The following is a 14,080-nucleotide window of genomic DNA, read 5'->3' as shown; positions in this document are numbered from 1 at the left end:
TTGTAACTTTATGTTAATAGCTGATCCTATTCAACAATGTTTGTATTTTTAGTTGTCTCAAAACCATGTTTTCTTCTCCCTAAGCAGGTAACAATCAACATTACTAAAGAAGCTAATTATTATACTTGTAATATACTTTTAATAAATAGTTCATGTTTTGTGACATAATTATTCAAGATGCTAAAAAATGATTGAGTTTAAGTGCTTATAAATGACGAATAAGATGAAGTGATGCAGAACTGTAGTCCCAGCTACTTGGAACGCTGAGGATCATCTGAAATCAGAAATTCAAGGCAGCTGGGCAATAAACACAGACTTCCCCATCTCAATAAGCGTTCCATTTAGTAATGAATAAAAATCTAGATCAACTGAGATGGTTTTGTTTTGCATTTTGTTTGTTTGTGGTGAAACTGATTAAACCCAAAACCTTGCAGACACCAGCAAGTATTCTCTCATTGAATTATATCACTTAGGTTTTGGGGATAGGATTTGCTATACAGGCCAGGCTGGCCTTGAACTTGTAATCCCCCTGCCTTTGCCTCCTGCACACCAGGATTAAAGTCATGCACCAATCAATAAGTTTGGTTTTGAACACTATAGAAATAAAAAAGGACAAAACAAAATCTTCACTCCCTTTAGGAATATGCTGTCTTCTTCTTGTATTGTTTTTCTTCTAAATGTTATTTCAAAATTATGTTATTCTTTTTTTTTTTTTTTTTTTTAGCAATGCAATCATTACGATCAGGTAGAGAACTCAGATGTGTTTTAACTATGTATTGTGCAAAGACAATGCCAAACATAACAGACTCCAAAGCCACAGAGAAACCCTGTCTCGAAAAACAAAAAAAAAAAAAAAAAAAAAAAAAGATTAGAGGAATGAGTACCAAAATACACACATCTGCTTGATTACCTGAAGCAGTCAGAAAAGCAGGACCTATATAAATCATAGAAACCGAAAGGTGTCCAGAACCATTGGGGGGGGGCATTCACAAGGTTCAAACTCTTTGAAGAGAATAGTGAGACTTCATTTGCCTTTCTCACACAGTACAAATATACTACAGAAAGAGCTGACAAATTTTATTTGTCTCTCTACATAACCATGGCTGTCCTGGAACTCACTATGCTGATCAGGCTGGCCTCAAACTCACAGAAATATGTATCATGCCCACCTCGAAGTGTCAAATTTTAAATCATAAGACATCTAACTTACTTTTCAATTGGAAGGGCATGAGGTCCAGAGATGGAATAACGATAGAGAAAAGTCAGAAACTTTCTGAATGCATCAAAAAAAGGCCAGTGAGAAAGAAGGCAAATGCATTTGTTAGTGTGAATTGTTCTAGAACCATCAGACTTTCCATCCGCCAGAGACGTTAAACCCAAAAGAAGTCTCTGTTTCTCTGTAAGATTCTCCTCAGAGTATGGTTCATAAAACTGAATAGCAGCACCATAGACCTGTAAAACAGGAAATATATTTAATAAACATAGTATTATTTACTCAAAGCACATCATCACTTGAATATTTAATGGATGCTTTCTATGAGTAGGTAAAGTGCCAGGGACTAGGAACACAATGCTAAAATCAATCTTGTTTTTCTTTTAAAAAAGAAAAATTTACAGGTTAAAGCGTCTCCTAGGCTGCAGGGTCTCCTGGGCTGGTCTCAAACTTGCAATCTCCTGCTTCGGTCTCTTGAGGTACTGGGTTTATAAGGCACGAATCACCACACCTTCTGACTGCTTTCTTAGTACATCTACTAACTACACAGTAATATTTTCAAGCATACTTACTATTGAAAATAGGTATTTTGAGTTAACTATATTTTTAAAATAAAGACTGAAAGCAACTGTTCCTTGGCATGGTGACTCAAGCCTAGAATTCCTGCACTCAGGATGCAGAGGATCTAAGCAAGTTCAAGAGCAGCCTGGTCTACACAGAAAGATGCTGTCTCAAACCAAGAACAATGACAACAGCCACAAAACAAAACAAAAAACAAATCAAATGTTTTTATAAGAAATCCTTGAATGTTAGTAAGAAAGTGAGACAAATTTGAACTGTGAATAATTCACTGGATTTTCCTATCCACAAACTGAAAGTGCTGGTCTAGATGATTTCCAGGCTCTCTTCCAACTACAACTCTGTAATTCCAGGGCTGGAATATAGTTCAGCAATAGAGCGCTCACCTATCAAGGGCAAGGTTTGAGCCCCAGTAACAAAAACAGAACAAAAACAAAAAAAGTCATGTCATATTTCATGATGTCTTTGACATTACTTAGGAGCTTTTCTATCACAGAATATGAACCAATGAGGGATCAACATGTGGGGATGAGAAAAGTTTTCACTAATATTTAAAAACAAGACCAAAAACAAGCACTTGGAAGGATGGGAAAACTCTGCTTTCCTGTTTCTGGATATCGCAAATTCGACCAAGTAGAAGAAATATGTATTACTGGCTTGATTTAGTCAGTTTTTAACTATTGTTCCTTGAAGATATGAAGCTTATGACTTTAACAGGTACAAGAAATTAGCAAATACCACTAGTTAAATACACAGTACCTTTTCAGCTGAGGCTCCAGTCAACACAAATGTAGAGAACACAGGAAGAGGGTATTTGCTATTTGGTGGCCAGCATTCAATAGTTGCACCCATTGGTAAACAAAACAGGGGAACAGATTCTGGTAGTGAAAATGACTCATAATCTTCTTGAGGATATCTGCAAATTAGACCTATGACAGCAATGGGAACTATTAGATCACTGTCTCCTGAATGTAGGTGTTTTCTAAGTTGAATGATAATAAAATACTTTATTTCACACATTTAGAATGTCAAAAATTGCATATATGTTTATATTCAGTTAATTTTGAATGTGTCAGTAGGATTTATATAGATGCTAGTCTTCAAGGATTATTAACTATTAGATTGTTTTATTATTTTTTCTTTTTTGGTTTTTCGAGACAGGGTTTCTCTGTAGCTTTGGAGCCTGTCCTGGAACTAGCTCTGTAGACCAGGCTGGTCTCGAACTCACAGAGATCCGCCTGCCTCTGCCTCCCAAGTGCTGGGATTAAAGCCACCACCGCCCGGCAAACTATTAGATTGTTTAACAGTTATCAAATTTCATCTACAAAAGCCAGGTTTAACAGTTATCAAATTTCATCTACAAAAGCCAGGTTAGAAGTAAGAAAAGAGAACCCTCTAAAAATACACATACCCCTAAAAATTCACTTCATGCCATACTACAGTAAAGCATATATTTAAAACTTTCAATATGGTTGTTTGCCTATATCTACTTTATCACTCTTATTAACTATTCTTCTAGGCCTTTTAATATATTATATATAATATATTAATATATGTTTGTATATAAATATATATTTATATCATATGTAATATATATATAAATAAAACCTCCTATAGGTATTTAATTGTAAATTCTTACACAAATGAAAAATAATTCAAAAAAGAGTAGCACAGATTTGGAATACCATTAGAATGGTGTTCCCACAAACTCAGCTTCTGAATAATTCTAAATTATCCCCACTTATATGTTGATAGGAGTTTCAAATAACCCAGGGTTTCATGATAATTTACTCATGAAAATGGATTGGTGCCTTCCACTGAACATACACTAGAAACAGATATTTATACTGAATATTGTGGTGTTAGAAATAGAAAGCAGGTTTCCTGACAATGAAGTCCTTGAAGTTAGGTAGAAACCATGACTGGTAATGCCATAAAAACAAAAAGACAAACTGGGAATCTGAACAGCTGACTCTACTACCAATGTCTCTGATTCTCAACAAACAGATCTTTTCTTTTAATCTGTAAGGTGAGAAGAACTAGATAAACTAAGGTTCTCCCTCTAATCACATGCCAACCAGCCAGTAGGGTCCCCTGAGGGCCATAGCTGACTGTGCTCTAGTCTCTCGGGTCATGATGCAACAGTGTAGTTATAAAGTGAGAATAGAAATATTGATGAATTGTGGGCCCTGGAAAGTCAAAGGGAGAAAAGAGTCAAAGACTCTTAATTTTAAAAGGTTGAATCTGTTATAAGTAAGATCAATATATTTGACATTTTGACTATACTTCATAAAATTGCAAATAAGTTTTAATACTATTCATAATCATGAAATATAACCATTAAATTTGACTAAATTAATATAAATATTAAAGAAGTATACTTTTCATACTTTGCACGGGTTTAAAAATTAAAGAGAATTGGCATGTGCTGAAGTTGTTTCTTACACTTTGTTGTTGTTGTTGTTGTTGCTCTTTATTTTTTGAGACAGGGTTTCTCTGTGTATCCCTGGCTGTCCTGGAATTGTCTTTGTAGACAAGGCTGGCCTCAAACTCACAGAGATTCGCCTGCCTCTGTCTCCTGAGTGCTGGGATTAAAGTTGTGTGCCACCACAGCTTGACTTGTTACTTAAATTTAAGGCTTAAATACATAATCTCACTTTCCTTTCAAAGTGATCTTTCATGCAGTGTCCAAAACACTTCAAGATAAACTAAGACTCAAGAGACGAGCTGGAGCTCAACTGCTGATACTAATAAATCCTAACACGGCACACAGGCTGGTTTGGTCTTTAACCTTGTAGACCCCACAAGCTGTTTCTACATAAATTATTCCCCCCAAAATTATTCTTACCTGCTTTGTAGGATATAGTGTTAGTCTTTGCCACTGATTTTTTATAGCATAAGTACACTGCAGATCCCCACTGAAGAGAGAGGAAACAATAGCATTTAACTTTAAAAGGCAGTAACCTGATGAAAATGGAACTTCTTTGAGCTGTCCAATATGTATTAGCTACCATGTATGAACAGATTTCACCTGTCAGCTATTTTCAATCTGTTACTTTGTTAGCATTTTATTAGAATCATTGCCTACTTTTTTTTTTCATAATCTCTGACAATTCCCCTTTTCACTGTAGTGGGGAAAATTGGCCATATAAAATAAAACTAAGTCACAAAAATTTATACTTTATTCTATGTCCCAAACTTAGGCAGAAATATCAACAACCATTCTTTGGTCATTGATTGAAAAGTACCATAGCCACACTGATGAACATCTCGCATATCACCACAGAACCTTCATCCGGCGATGGATGGAGATAAAGACAGAGACCCACTTTGGAGCACTGGACTGAGCTCCCAAGGTCCAAATGAAGAGCAGAAGGAGGGAGAACATGAGCAAGGAAGTCAGGACCACGAGGGGTGCATCCACCTACTGAGAAGGTGGGACTGATCTAATGGGAGCTTATCAGGGCCAGCTGGACTGGGACTGATGGAGCATGTGATCAAACCAGACTCTTTGAATGTGGCTGACAATGAGGGCTGACTGAGAAGCCAAGGACAATGGCACTGGGTTTTGATTCTACTGCATGGACACTGGCTTTGTGGGAGCCTAGTCTGTTTGGATGCTCACCTTCCTAGACCTGGATGGAGCGGGGAGGACCTTGGACTTCCCACAAGGCAGGGAACCCTGACTGCTCTTAGGACTGGAGAGGGAGCAGGAGGGGGGAAGGGGAGAGAAATGGGAGGAGGTGGAAATTTTTAATAAACAAACAAACAAATAAATAAGACATAAAAAGAAAAGTATGAAAATAATCATGTAATATTTCTTTTTATGATCTTTTTTTAAAAAGAAAATTTCAGACAATTTAACAACTAGACAATTCTTAAAAGCTCCTCTCTAAATATTAAATAATAAAAAAGAATTAAGTAGTAATTAAAGGAGTAATTAATAACACCTGACACTTATACATCATTTGCTATTACTGCAGGCATTATCCTAAGTTCTTTCTCATACTAATTAATTTATTCTTCAAAAATGTGTATGTAGGAAAATCACTTTATCCGTATGCTATGAAGGAGGAAACTGAGGCACAAATAGTGAGGGAATTTGTCCACTCTACACATCTGAGATTCAAACGCAAGCAGGTTAGCTAGAGTCTATGCTGACCATGCTGTTAACAATGCCTCTTTATTCTTGGCAGCGGAGAATACATGCTTTGTGGTAACAGAGAGACTACTGTCTCAGCAGGAAAAAAAGAAACACATTCTGGGTTTAGTTTTAATGGCAAAAGTTTTGCTAAAACACCTTGATTAGTTAATGAGACTTAGAAACAGTTATAATGACAATGTCAATTACTTTCAATTCAAAACAAATACATACATACATCCACAAAATAAAACTTGGAAATGGGAAAATACCAAGTACCTGTAAGCTTGTTAAAATACCACACCAAATCTGAAATGCTGTATGTTACATCCCATATTCATGAAAGAATTCAAAAACATTCTTTGCTCCCACCACTACTATTACTACAGTCTTTAAAAACTACTTGTGAGGCAAATGTGGTAGCTTGTGCTTGTAATCTCAGCACTTGGGGAGTGAGTGAGGCAAGAGGATCACCATGAGCTGGAGGCTCATCTGGATACCTAGTGAGGCCCAGGCCAGGCTGAGGTACAGAACAATACCTTGCATCTCACCCCTCAACCACCCCCCCCTCCACTCCCAAAACTCTATTTGCTACCACGATTTTCTTCTTCTACTATAAGCCCTTCAACAGTTACATAACATTGCTAAATCATAACAATCTTCAAGGGAATTTTCTATATATGATTAGTTAGAGTAAAAATGTTCATTTAATTAGGGGTGACATACCTACAGATGAATTCTTTTAAGATAAAGTTATATATTTGCAGTAATCACTTTTCAAATAGTTTCTTAAAGAAATTGCTCAGTATGACTTTGCATTAACCTTCAAAGGGATTCACTGATACTGTACGGTGCTTGCTTGTATGTGCTAGGAAATTAAAATTGATAAATTGCCTAGGGAGACAGAATCAGGCAGATCTCTGTGATTTCAAGGCCAACCTTATCTAAAGAGTGAGTTATAGGACAGCCCAGTCTGTTACACAGAGAAACCTTGTCTCGACAAAAATCAAATAAATAAATAAATAAATAAATAAACAAACTGAAGATTGGTGTTTGAAAAAAAAGTCAGGCGATGGTGCCACACACCTTAAATCCCAGCATTTGAGAGGCAGAGGCAGGTGAATCTTTGTGAGTTCAAGGACAACCTGGTCTACAGAGTGAGTTCCAGGACAGCCAAGGCTGTTTCACAGAGAAACCTTGCCTTGAAAATCAAGCAAACAAACAAATGAACAAACAAATAAACAGGTAGAGACAGACAGACAGACAGACAAATAAAAGATCTGAAGAATGGCCTGGAAAGAAAAAAAAAAAGCCGGGCAGTGATGGTGCCTGCCTTTAATCCCAGCACTTGGGAGGCAGAGGCACAAGGCAGGTGGATCTCTGTGGGTTAGAGGTCAGCCTGGTCTACAGAGCTAGTTTCAGGGCAGCCAGGACTGTTTCACTGAGAAACCCTGGCTTGAAAAACTAAAGGGGGGAAAAAGAGAGAAGAAAATTGGTTATTAGAAGTTCAATTCTTAAAAAAGTTATAAATTGACAGGAACATAAATCAGTTAAAATTTTTTGGATGCAGTTCCTGAGAGTAAACACATGTTCTGACCCAGAAATTATATGCCACACAACAGGGCATGAGCAGTGTAGCACAATGCTTAGCTCTTGGTTCTGCAGTTTTATAACCTGAGTCTTGCTTCATCAACTTATTGAAGGTGTTTAGATGAGAAAAGAACCACATTTTTAATTATCAAATAGCCTTCCTTATAAAATGGGGGTTAAATACTTACTAAGGTCATTGGCAGGAGTGAAGAAATACTTAGAATACCACATAGAACATAAGCAGTGAATACAACTTACTTTACATAAATTTAGTTATGTCAACAGCTTGCTTCTAACATTAAAATCAGAATTTCAATGTCTTATGCTAGAAGACAGAACAAATTATACCATAGTCATCCAATGCAGTACTCTTCATTAAAAAGTGCTGTTTTCACTAGACTTCCCTTATCCAACATTCACAGTTCAGTTGTCTGTGGCCAATTTGGTCACATTAACTACCCTTTCCTTCCCCCACCCCAGCTCTGTGGATCTCCTTTAACTTCCAAATTCATGCCCTCTTGTTTTTCTTTCTTCTTTCTTTCTTTCTTTCTTTCTTTCTTTCTTTCTTTCTTTCTTTCTTTCTTTCTTTCTTCCTTCCTTCCTTCCTTCCTTCCTTCCTTTCTTTTTCTTTTTTTAAATAACTCTAATTAGTGCTCCCTGTATTGCATGGGTGTGGGGGCATCCTCTAGAGCATGGGCAACCTACCAGTGGCCACACCTTCACAAAACACTTAATCTCAGAGCTGGAGGAATGGTTCAACAATTAAGAGCATTGGCTGCTCTTCTAAAGGACTCAAATTCAATTCCCAACAACCATACGGCAGCTCAAAACTATTTGTAATTCCAGTCCTAGGGGATTCGATGGTACACCTTCTGGCCTCCATGGACACCAGGCACACAGATGTACACACAGTTAAAACACCCATAAATAAATAAAACACCCAAAAACAGAAAAGTTATTTTCATTCCACTAGCAGCCAACAACCACCATTAGATCTTCAACTAGAGATGGGGCCTCATCAGTACCTCTCCCATCAATTTAGAATTTCTAACCTGCATGACATTTGTGATGGGGCTTACGCTATCCTGTTCCATCCTGCCTAGGACAGGACTCACCCTTTTGTTCAGAATACACTTGTATCATTTTCTGTCAATTATTACTCACTCAGCAGCAACAGCAGCGTCTGTGCTTGAGAAGCCCTCACCATACTTAACAAGGGCTCCAACATATTAGATAGTGATGTTGGCTATTGTTATACAGCTTTGTTACATTTCATTCCTAGTTACCGTTGCTAATCTCTTACCATGGCTTATGCTTAAATTAAGCCTTATTATAAACATACACATATAAGAAACATAGTATATTTATGATTATTCAAGAATCCAGGGGAAAAGTCAGAAAGATGGCTCAGCACTTAAAAGCATGTACTTCTCTTGCAGAAATCTGAGTTCTGAGTTCTGTTCCTAGCGACTACATCAGGCGGGACACAAGCCTGTAACTCCAGCTCCAAAGGTCCAAAGCTTCTGAACTTGTGGGTACCTGCACTCAAATGCACAGACCCAAACACACATATACATTTAAAATAAAATCTTTTGGAAAATCTAGGAGCATCATTAAGAGCCTTAGAATGTGTTTTCATAGGTTCAGTGGTAGTTGTATTCATTAAAAGATGTTAACTCTCCACAATAACAAAAATGATAGTATCACAGTGATTCATACTTAGTTAATTCAAAAGATATTAACTGACAACAATCAATGTTGCCAAGGTGCAGGACTAAAGAGGAGGCATTCTTACAGACTAGGGATAAAGGAAATGCAAGTCACCACCATGTTCTCTCTCTCTCTCGTTTTTCAAGACACAGTTTTTCTGTGTATCCTTGGCTGTCTTGGAACTCACTCTGTAGACTAAGCTGGACTCAAACTCAGAGATCCACCTACTTCTGCTTTCTGAGTGGTGGGATTAAGGATGTGCACCAAAACCATCTAGCTACTATCACGTTTTCAAAGAAATCTGTCAACATATTTCCAAAGATACGGCATACCTACAGACCCATCTATTCTACTTCCTTTTTAAAAATTTATTTATATGTATGAATGCTTGTCTGTTTGTATATATGTGGACCATGTGCATACCTGGTTGTAAGCCACCAAGTGGGTGCTGGGAACCAAATCTGGGTTCTCTGCAAGAGTATCCAGTGCTCTTACCCTGAGCCACTTCTCCAATCCCTAATTCTACTTTCAATTATTTGTTCTTCCAGTGTTATTTTAACAAACATTCATAGAAAAAGGCATAGGGTTGATCAAAGCTGCATCACTGTAATGTGGAAATCTAGAAATTAACTTGTGTTTATTACCCTATATTTGTAGTTTCTGGAATAGTTTTTAATTATTGAAAGACAGTAGAAAATTATAAACTAATATAGATGAGTAGCAAAAAAGCTTGTTGTTGAAAAGAAATCACACACACACACACACACACACACACGGGACCAGGAGTGGTAACACACACCTTTAACCCCAGCACTTGGGAGGCAGAGGCAGAGGATCTCTATGAATTCAGTCTAGAGTCTAGTCTACAAGTGAGACCTGTCTCAAAGAAAAATAAACAAGTAAGTAAATGCAACTTTTTAAAGACTATTCTAGCTTGGATCAGGCTTATGACACTGAAGTGGTTAGGAGATGATCAAGTTCATGGTATGCTTTGAAACTAGAGTCAACCAAGTTTATAGGAGAACACAATTAAGTAAAAAAATGGAAGTTCATATTTCTCCAAAATTTGTTAGTCTAAGTAAGTTTGAGTAAAATATCTATTTATTAGACAAGCAAGACTGTGACATCAAGGTCTGAAAAGGTACATCAAGATTTCACTGCAGGTCATGTTAAATTTGAGGTGCTCTAATAAGTACAATAACTAACAAGAGACAATAAATTAAAGGGTCTGGTCAGACATAGAAATTTACAAGTCACTCACACATTGTATTAAAATAATTAGATCAACAAAGGAGTAAGCTTTGGTTGTGAAGATGAATACACTGAGGACTGAACCCTGAGCACTCCACTACACAGGATGCTGGGAGACGGAAAGGGAACGACTGGTGAGGTAAGAGGGAAAAGAACCAAGTACAGAGCATAAGCCAGTGCGTCATCTCTTCTTGCCACTGTTGATGGGGAAAAAAAATACCATTTAGAACAAAATCTAAAACACTGAGATGAAGAACTGATCACTGGACTCAGTAACAAGAAAAACCTTGGGATGATGCAATCAAAAACTTAGCTGGAAAGTGCAAGTGAAAGATGAGGTAAAATACATTTAACACTTTTTTGTAAGTTGTGACAAGTTCTCAAAGTAGCTCAGAGTGGCTTTGAACTTGCTACATGGCCAATGATGACCTTAAATTTCTCATCCTCCTGCCTCAATTCCTGAGTGTTTTAATTACAGGTATGTTCCACTACACCCAGTTTATTCAGCACAGGGGATGGAAACAGGGCCTTATGCACGCTAGGAAAGCACTATACCAACTCAGCTACAGCCTCTTCATCCCCAATCACATACTCAGAGGTTGAAAAGTTTTACTGTAAAGAATGGTGAAATGGGACAGCGAAAGAAAGGGGAATATGGAATCAAAAAGTTTTATAAAGATGGACATCTTGCAACAAGTTTTGCCTGCGTCTAAGAGAAGAAAACTGATGGCGAATAAAGAAGTAGGGAAGAGCCGGGCAGTAGTGGTGGCGCACGCCTTTAATCCCAGCACTCGGGAGGCAGAGGCAGGCGGATCTCTGGGAGTTCGAGGCCAGCCTGGTCTACAGAGCTAGTTCCGGGACGGGCACCAAAGCTACAGAGAAACCCTGTCTCAAAAAACCAAAAAAAAAAAACCAAAAAAAAAAAACAAAAAAACAAAACAAAAAAAAAAAAGAAGTAGGGAAGACTGCCAAAGCCATGTCTTTACAGCTGTGTATGCAAGTATGCATGGGGTCCAGAATGCAAGGGGGGAGCACGGAGGTAGCCATGGTGTTAATTTACTAATTTTGTAGGAACACTGAAAAGCTATTTAAGTTAGAAGGAAGAAGGAAAGGACAGAGAAGTAGAGAAGGACAGTTTCTTATACAGTTTTTTTAGTGAAAGTATAACTAAGTACTTTCTAAAATAATAAAATATCCAACATCCTTAAAAAACATATTTTTTCCCAAATCTGTTATGTTATTTTATTTTTCAAGAAAAGATTTACAATTATGCTCTTCACTGGTGAGTGGCTAATTGTATCAGTGCTAAAGAATTGACTTACCATACTATTGTTGAGATTCTTGTCGACCTTGCAGAATGTGTGTGGTGGACTTTCTCCTTTACTGGGTATAATAATGCATATGTCTGTGACAGCAAGGGTATTCTGAGTCATGTTTTCAGAGGCTCTTCGGTAAGTGATATAGATTCTTTGTGATGAGGTACTGCCACTAATATTGGCAGGTCGTCCATAGGGAGTACTCTGAATAATCTCACAGCCCTGTTTTAGTCTTTCTTTCCAGTCATATAATACCCTAAAACATAAAAATTTAAAAAGTAAATGCATAAAGTTCTCAAAACCTAAAAGATAACACTCTCAAGTACCATGGACACATCCTAACACACAGCAACGTATAAACTGTGTTTGTCAGTACACACTAATGAGTCCAGTACTCAGGAAGAGGAGGCAGGAAGATCAGAAATGGAGTATCATCCTTGGCTACATAACAAGTTCAAAGCCATGGCTACCTGAGATTTTGTCATAATCTCCATCTTCTGCCCTCATATTTCACTTTGACTCTTTCTAGTTAAGATTTTTGTTGTTGTGTTGTTTTGTTTTTTGTTTTTTCAAAACAGGGTTTCTCTGTGTAGCCCTGGATGGCCTAGAACTTGCTCTGTAGACCAGGCTGGCCTCAAACTCAGAGATCTACCTGTCCCTGCCAACCAAATGCTGGAATTAAAGATGTGAATCATTACCTCCATACTTCCAGTTAATATTTTTTTTACTACACCCTACAACTTACTTAAAGACTACATTGCACAGTCCAAATAACTATTTCCCTATCAAAACTTTAAATAATGTTTTATGCTTATTAATATAAGAGTGGCAATAATTAATGTTCAGTATTCCAGTTAGTTATTAATATATTTACTTACCTATGCTCTATAAAAATCAAGCACATTCTATGGGAAATGTAACCTGTGTTTTAGTCAAAGTTAAAGTCTACAGAAGGTTGTATGACCAGACAATATCTTCTTGCATAATTTTGCTCTAATACTATCACTAAAGGTGTCTAAACAGAAAGAAGTTAAAAACATCATAATTTTTTTTAAAATGCTACTGCTAGTTGTTATTATCTTAGGCAACATTTAACTTCCCTGAGCCTTACACTACTTAGTTATGAAATCAAACCATGGGACAGTGGGTAAAGACAAATGTTACAAAGCATGACAACCTGAGTTAGATTTTGCAACATACGTGGTAGAACACACACATGGACACACACATAGGGGGTGGGGTGGCAGAGAGAGACAGAGACAAATTAAACAAATATGATTTCTTAACTTCAAAGATACCATGATGAGAGGGATATTATAAAGAATGGAGAGGAGGCTGGAGACATAGCTCAGTGGATAAGCGCATTGGCTGCTCCTCCAAAGGATCTAGGTCCAGTTCCTAGTACCCACTTGGTGGCTCACACCCATCTGTAACTCATTTCAGGGGATCCAATGCCCTCCTCTGGCCTTCCTGGGCCCTACACATGCATGTGGTACACAGATATACACGCTGACAAAACATGTATACATAAAAAAAATTTTAAGTGGGGAAAATATTTGTTAAACATATACCTAATAAAGGACTGTATTAAGAATTTGGAATGAATACTATAGCTCATCAATAAAAATATAACCCAATTAAGAAATGAGTAAAAGAGCTAAGCAGGCATTTCTCAATTGACACTTGCCAATAAACACATGGAAAGATGTTCAGTATCATCAGCAAACACAAGAGTGCAAATTAAAGTCAAAATGAGATTTCATTTCATACTCACTAGCACAAAAATAATCAAATAGAAATACGAACTATTATTCAGACTGTGAAAAAAATCAGAACCCTCACACTCTATTGGTGAGAATGTGCAATACTTGTAAAGCTGTTTAGGAAAATATTCTGGAAGTTCCTCAAAAGGTTAAATACAGAATTATCAGATGATCCAGTAATTCCACTCCTAAGTATATATACACAAATAATAAAAATATGTCTACATAAAAACTTGTACATGAATAATCAATCATAAAAGCATTATTAATAATAGCCTCAACGTATAAATAGCCCAAATACCCACCAACTGGTGACAAGATAAATTATAGTGCAACCATATGTTAGAATACTATTAGGTCATTTAAAGGAATAAGGTATCAGTACATATTAGAATAAGGATGAGTTTAAAAACATGCTATCTAACAGGAAGGTGAGCACTAGGACTTGCAGGACAGGCAGATGGAGACAGTGAATATAGAATACTGGGTATTACTTTATTTTTTAATCTCCCCTTAT

The 14,080-nt window shown here is 37.0% G+C and overlaps 1 protein-coding gene across 6 annotated transcripts in view; it reads right to left on the bottom strand.

The window, feature by feature from the left end:
- Dennd4a (DENN domain containing 4A) overlaps positions 1-14,080 on the bottom strand; it is a 108,681-nt gene that overhangs the window by 62,132 nt on the left and 32,469 nt on the right. For all 6 annotated transcript variants that reach the window (XM_057766252.1, XM_057766257.1, XM_057766254.1 and 3 more), the window contains 4 exons: positions 11,807-12,056; positions 4,641-4,710; positions 2,552-2,721; positions 1,211-1,452 (listed from right to left, as the gene is read on the bottom strand). In XM_057766252.1, the coding sequence (XP_057622235.1) occupies positions 1,211-1,452; positions 2,552-2,721; positions 4,641-4,710; positions 11,807-12,056 (732 nt within the window). The remainder of the gene's footprint in view (positions 1-1,210; positions 1,453-2,551; positions 2,722-4,640; positions 4,711-11,806; positions 12,057-14,080) is intronic.

Source organism: Chionomys nivalis, chromosome 4 (genome assembly GCF_950005125.1).
Source record: "Chionomys nivalis chromosome 4, mChiNiv1.1, whole genome shotgun sequence".
Classification (NCBI taxonomy): Eukaryota; Metazoa; Chordata; class Mammalia; order Rodentia; family Cricetidae; genus Chionomys; species Chionomys nivalis.
Note: the sequence above shows the minus strand (reverse complement) of the source record. Positions and strands in the feature narration are given on the sequence as shown.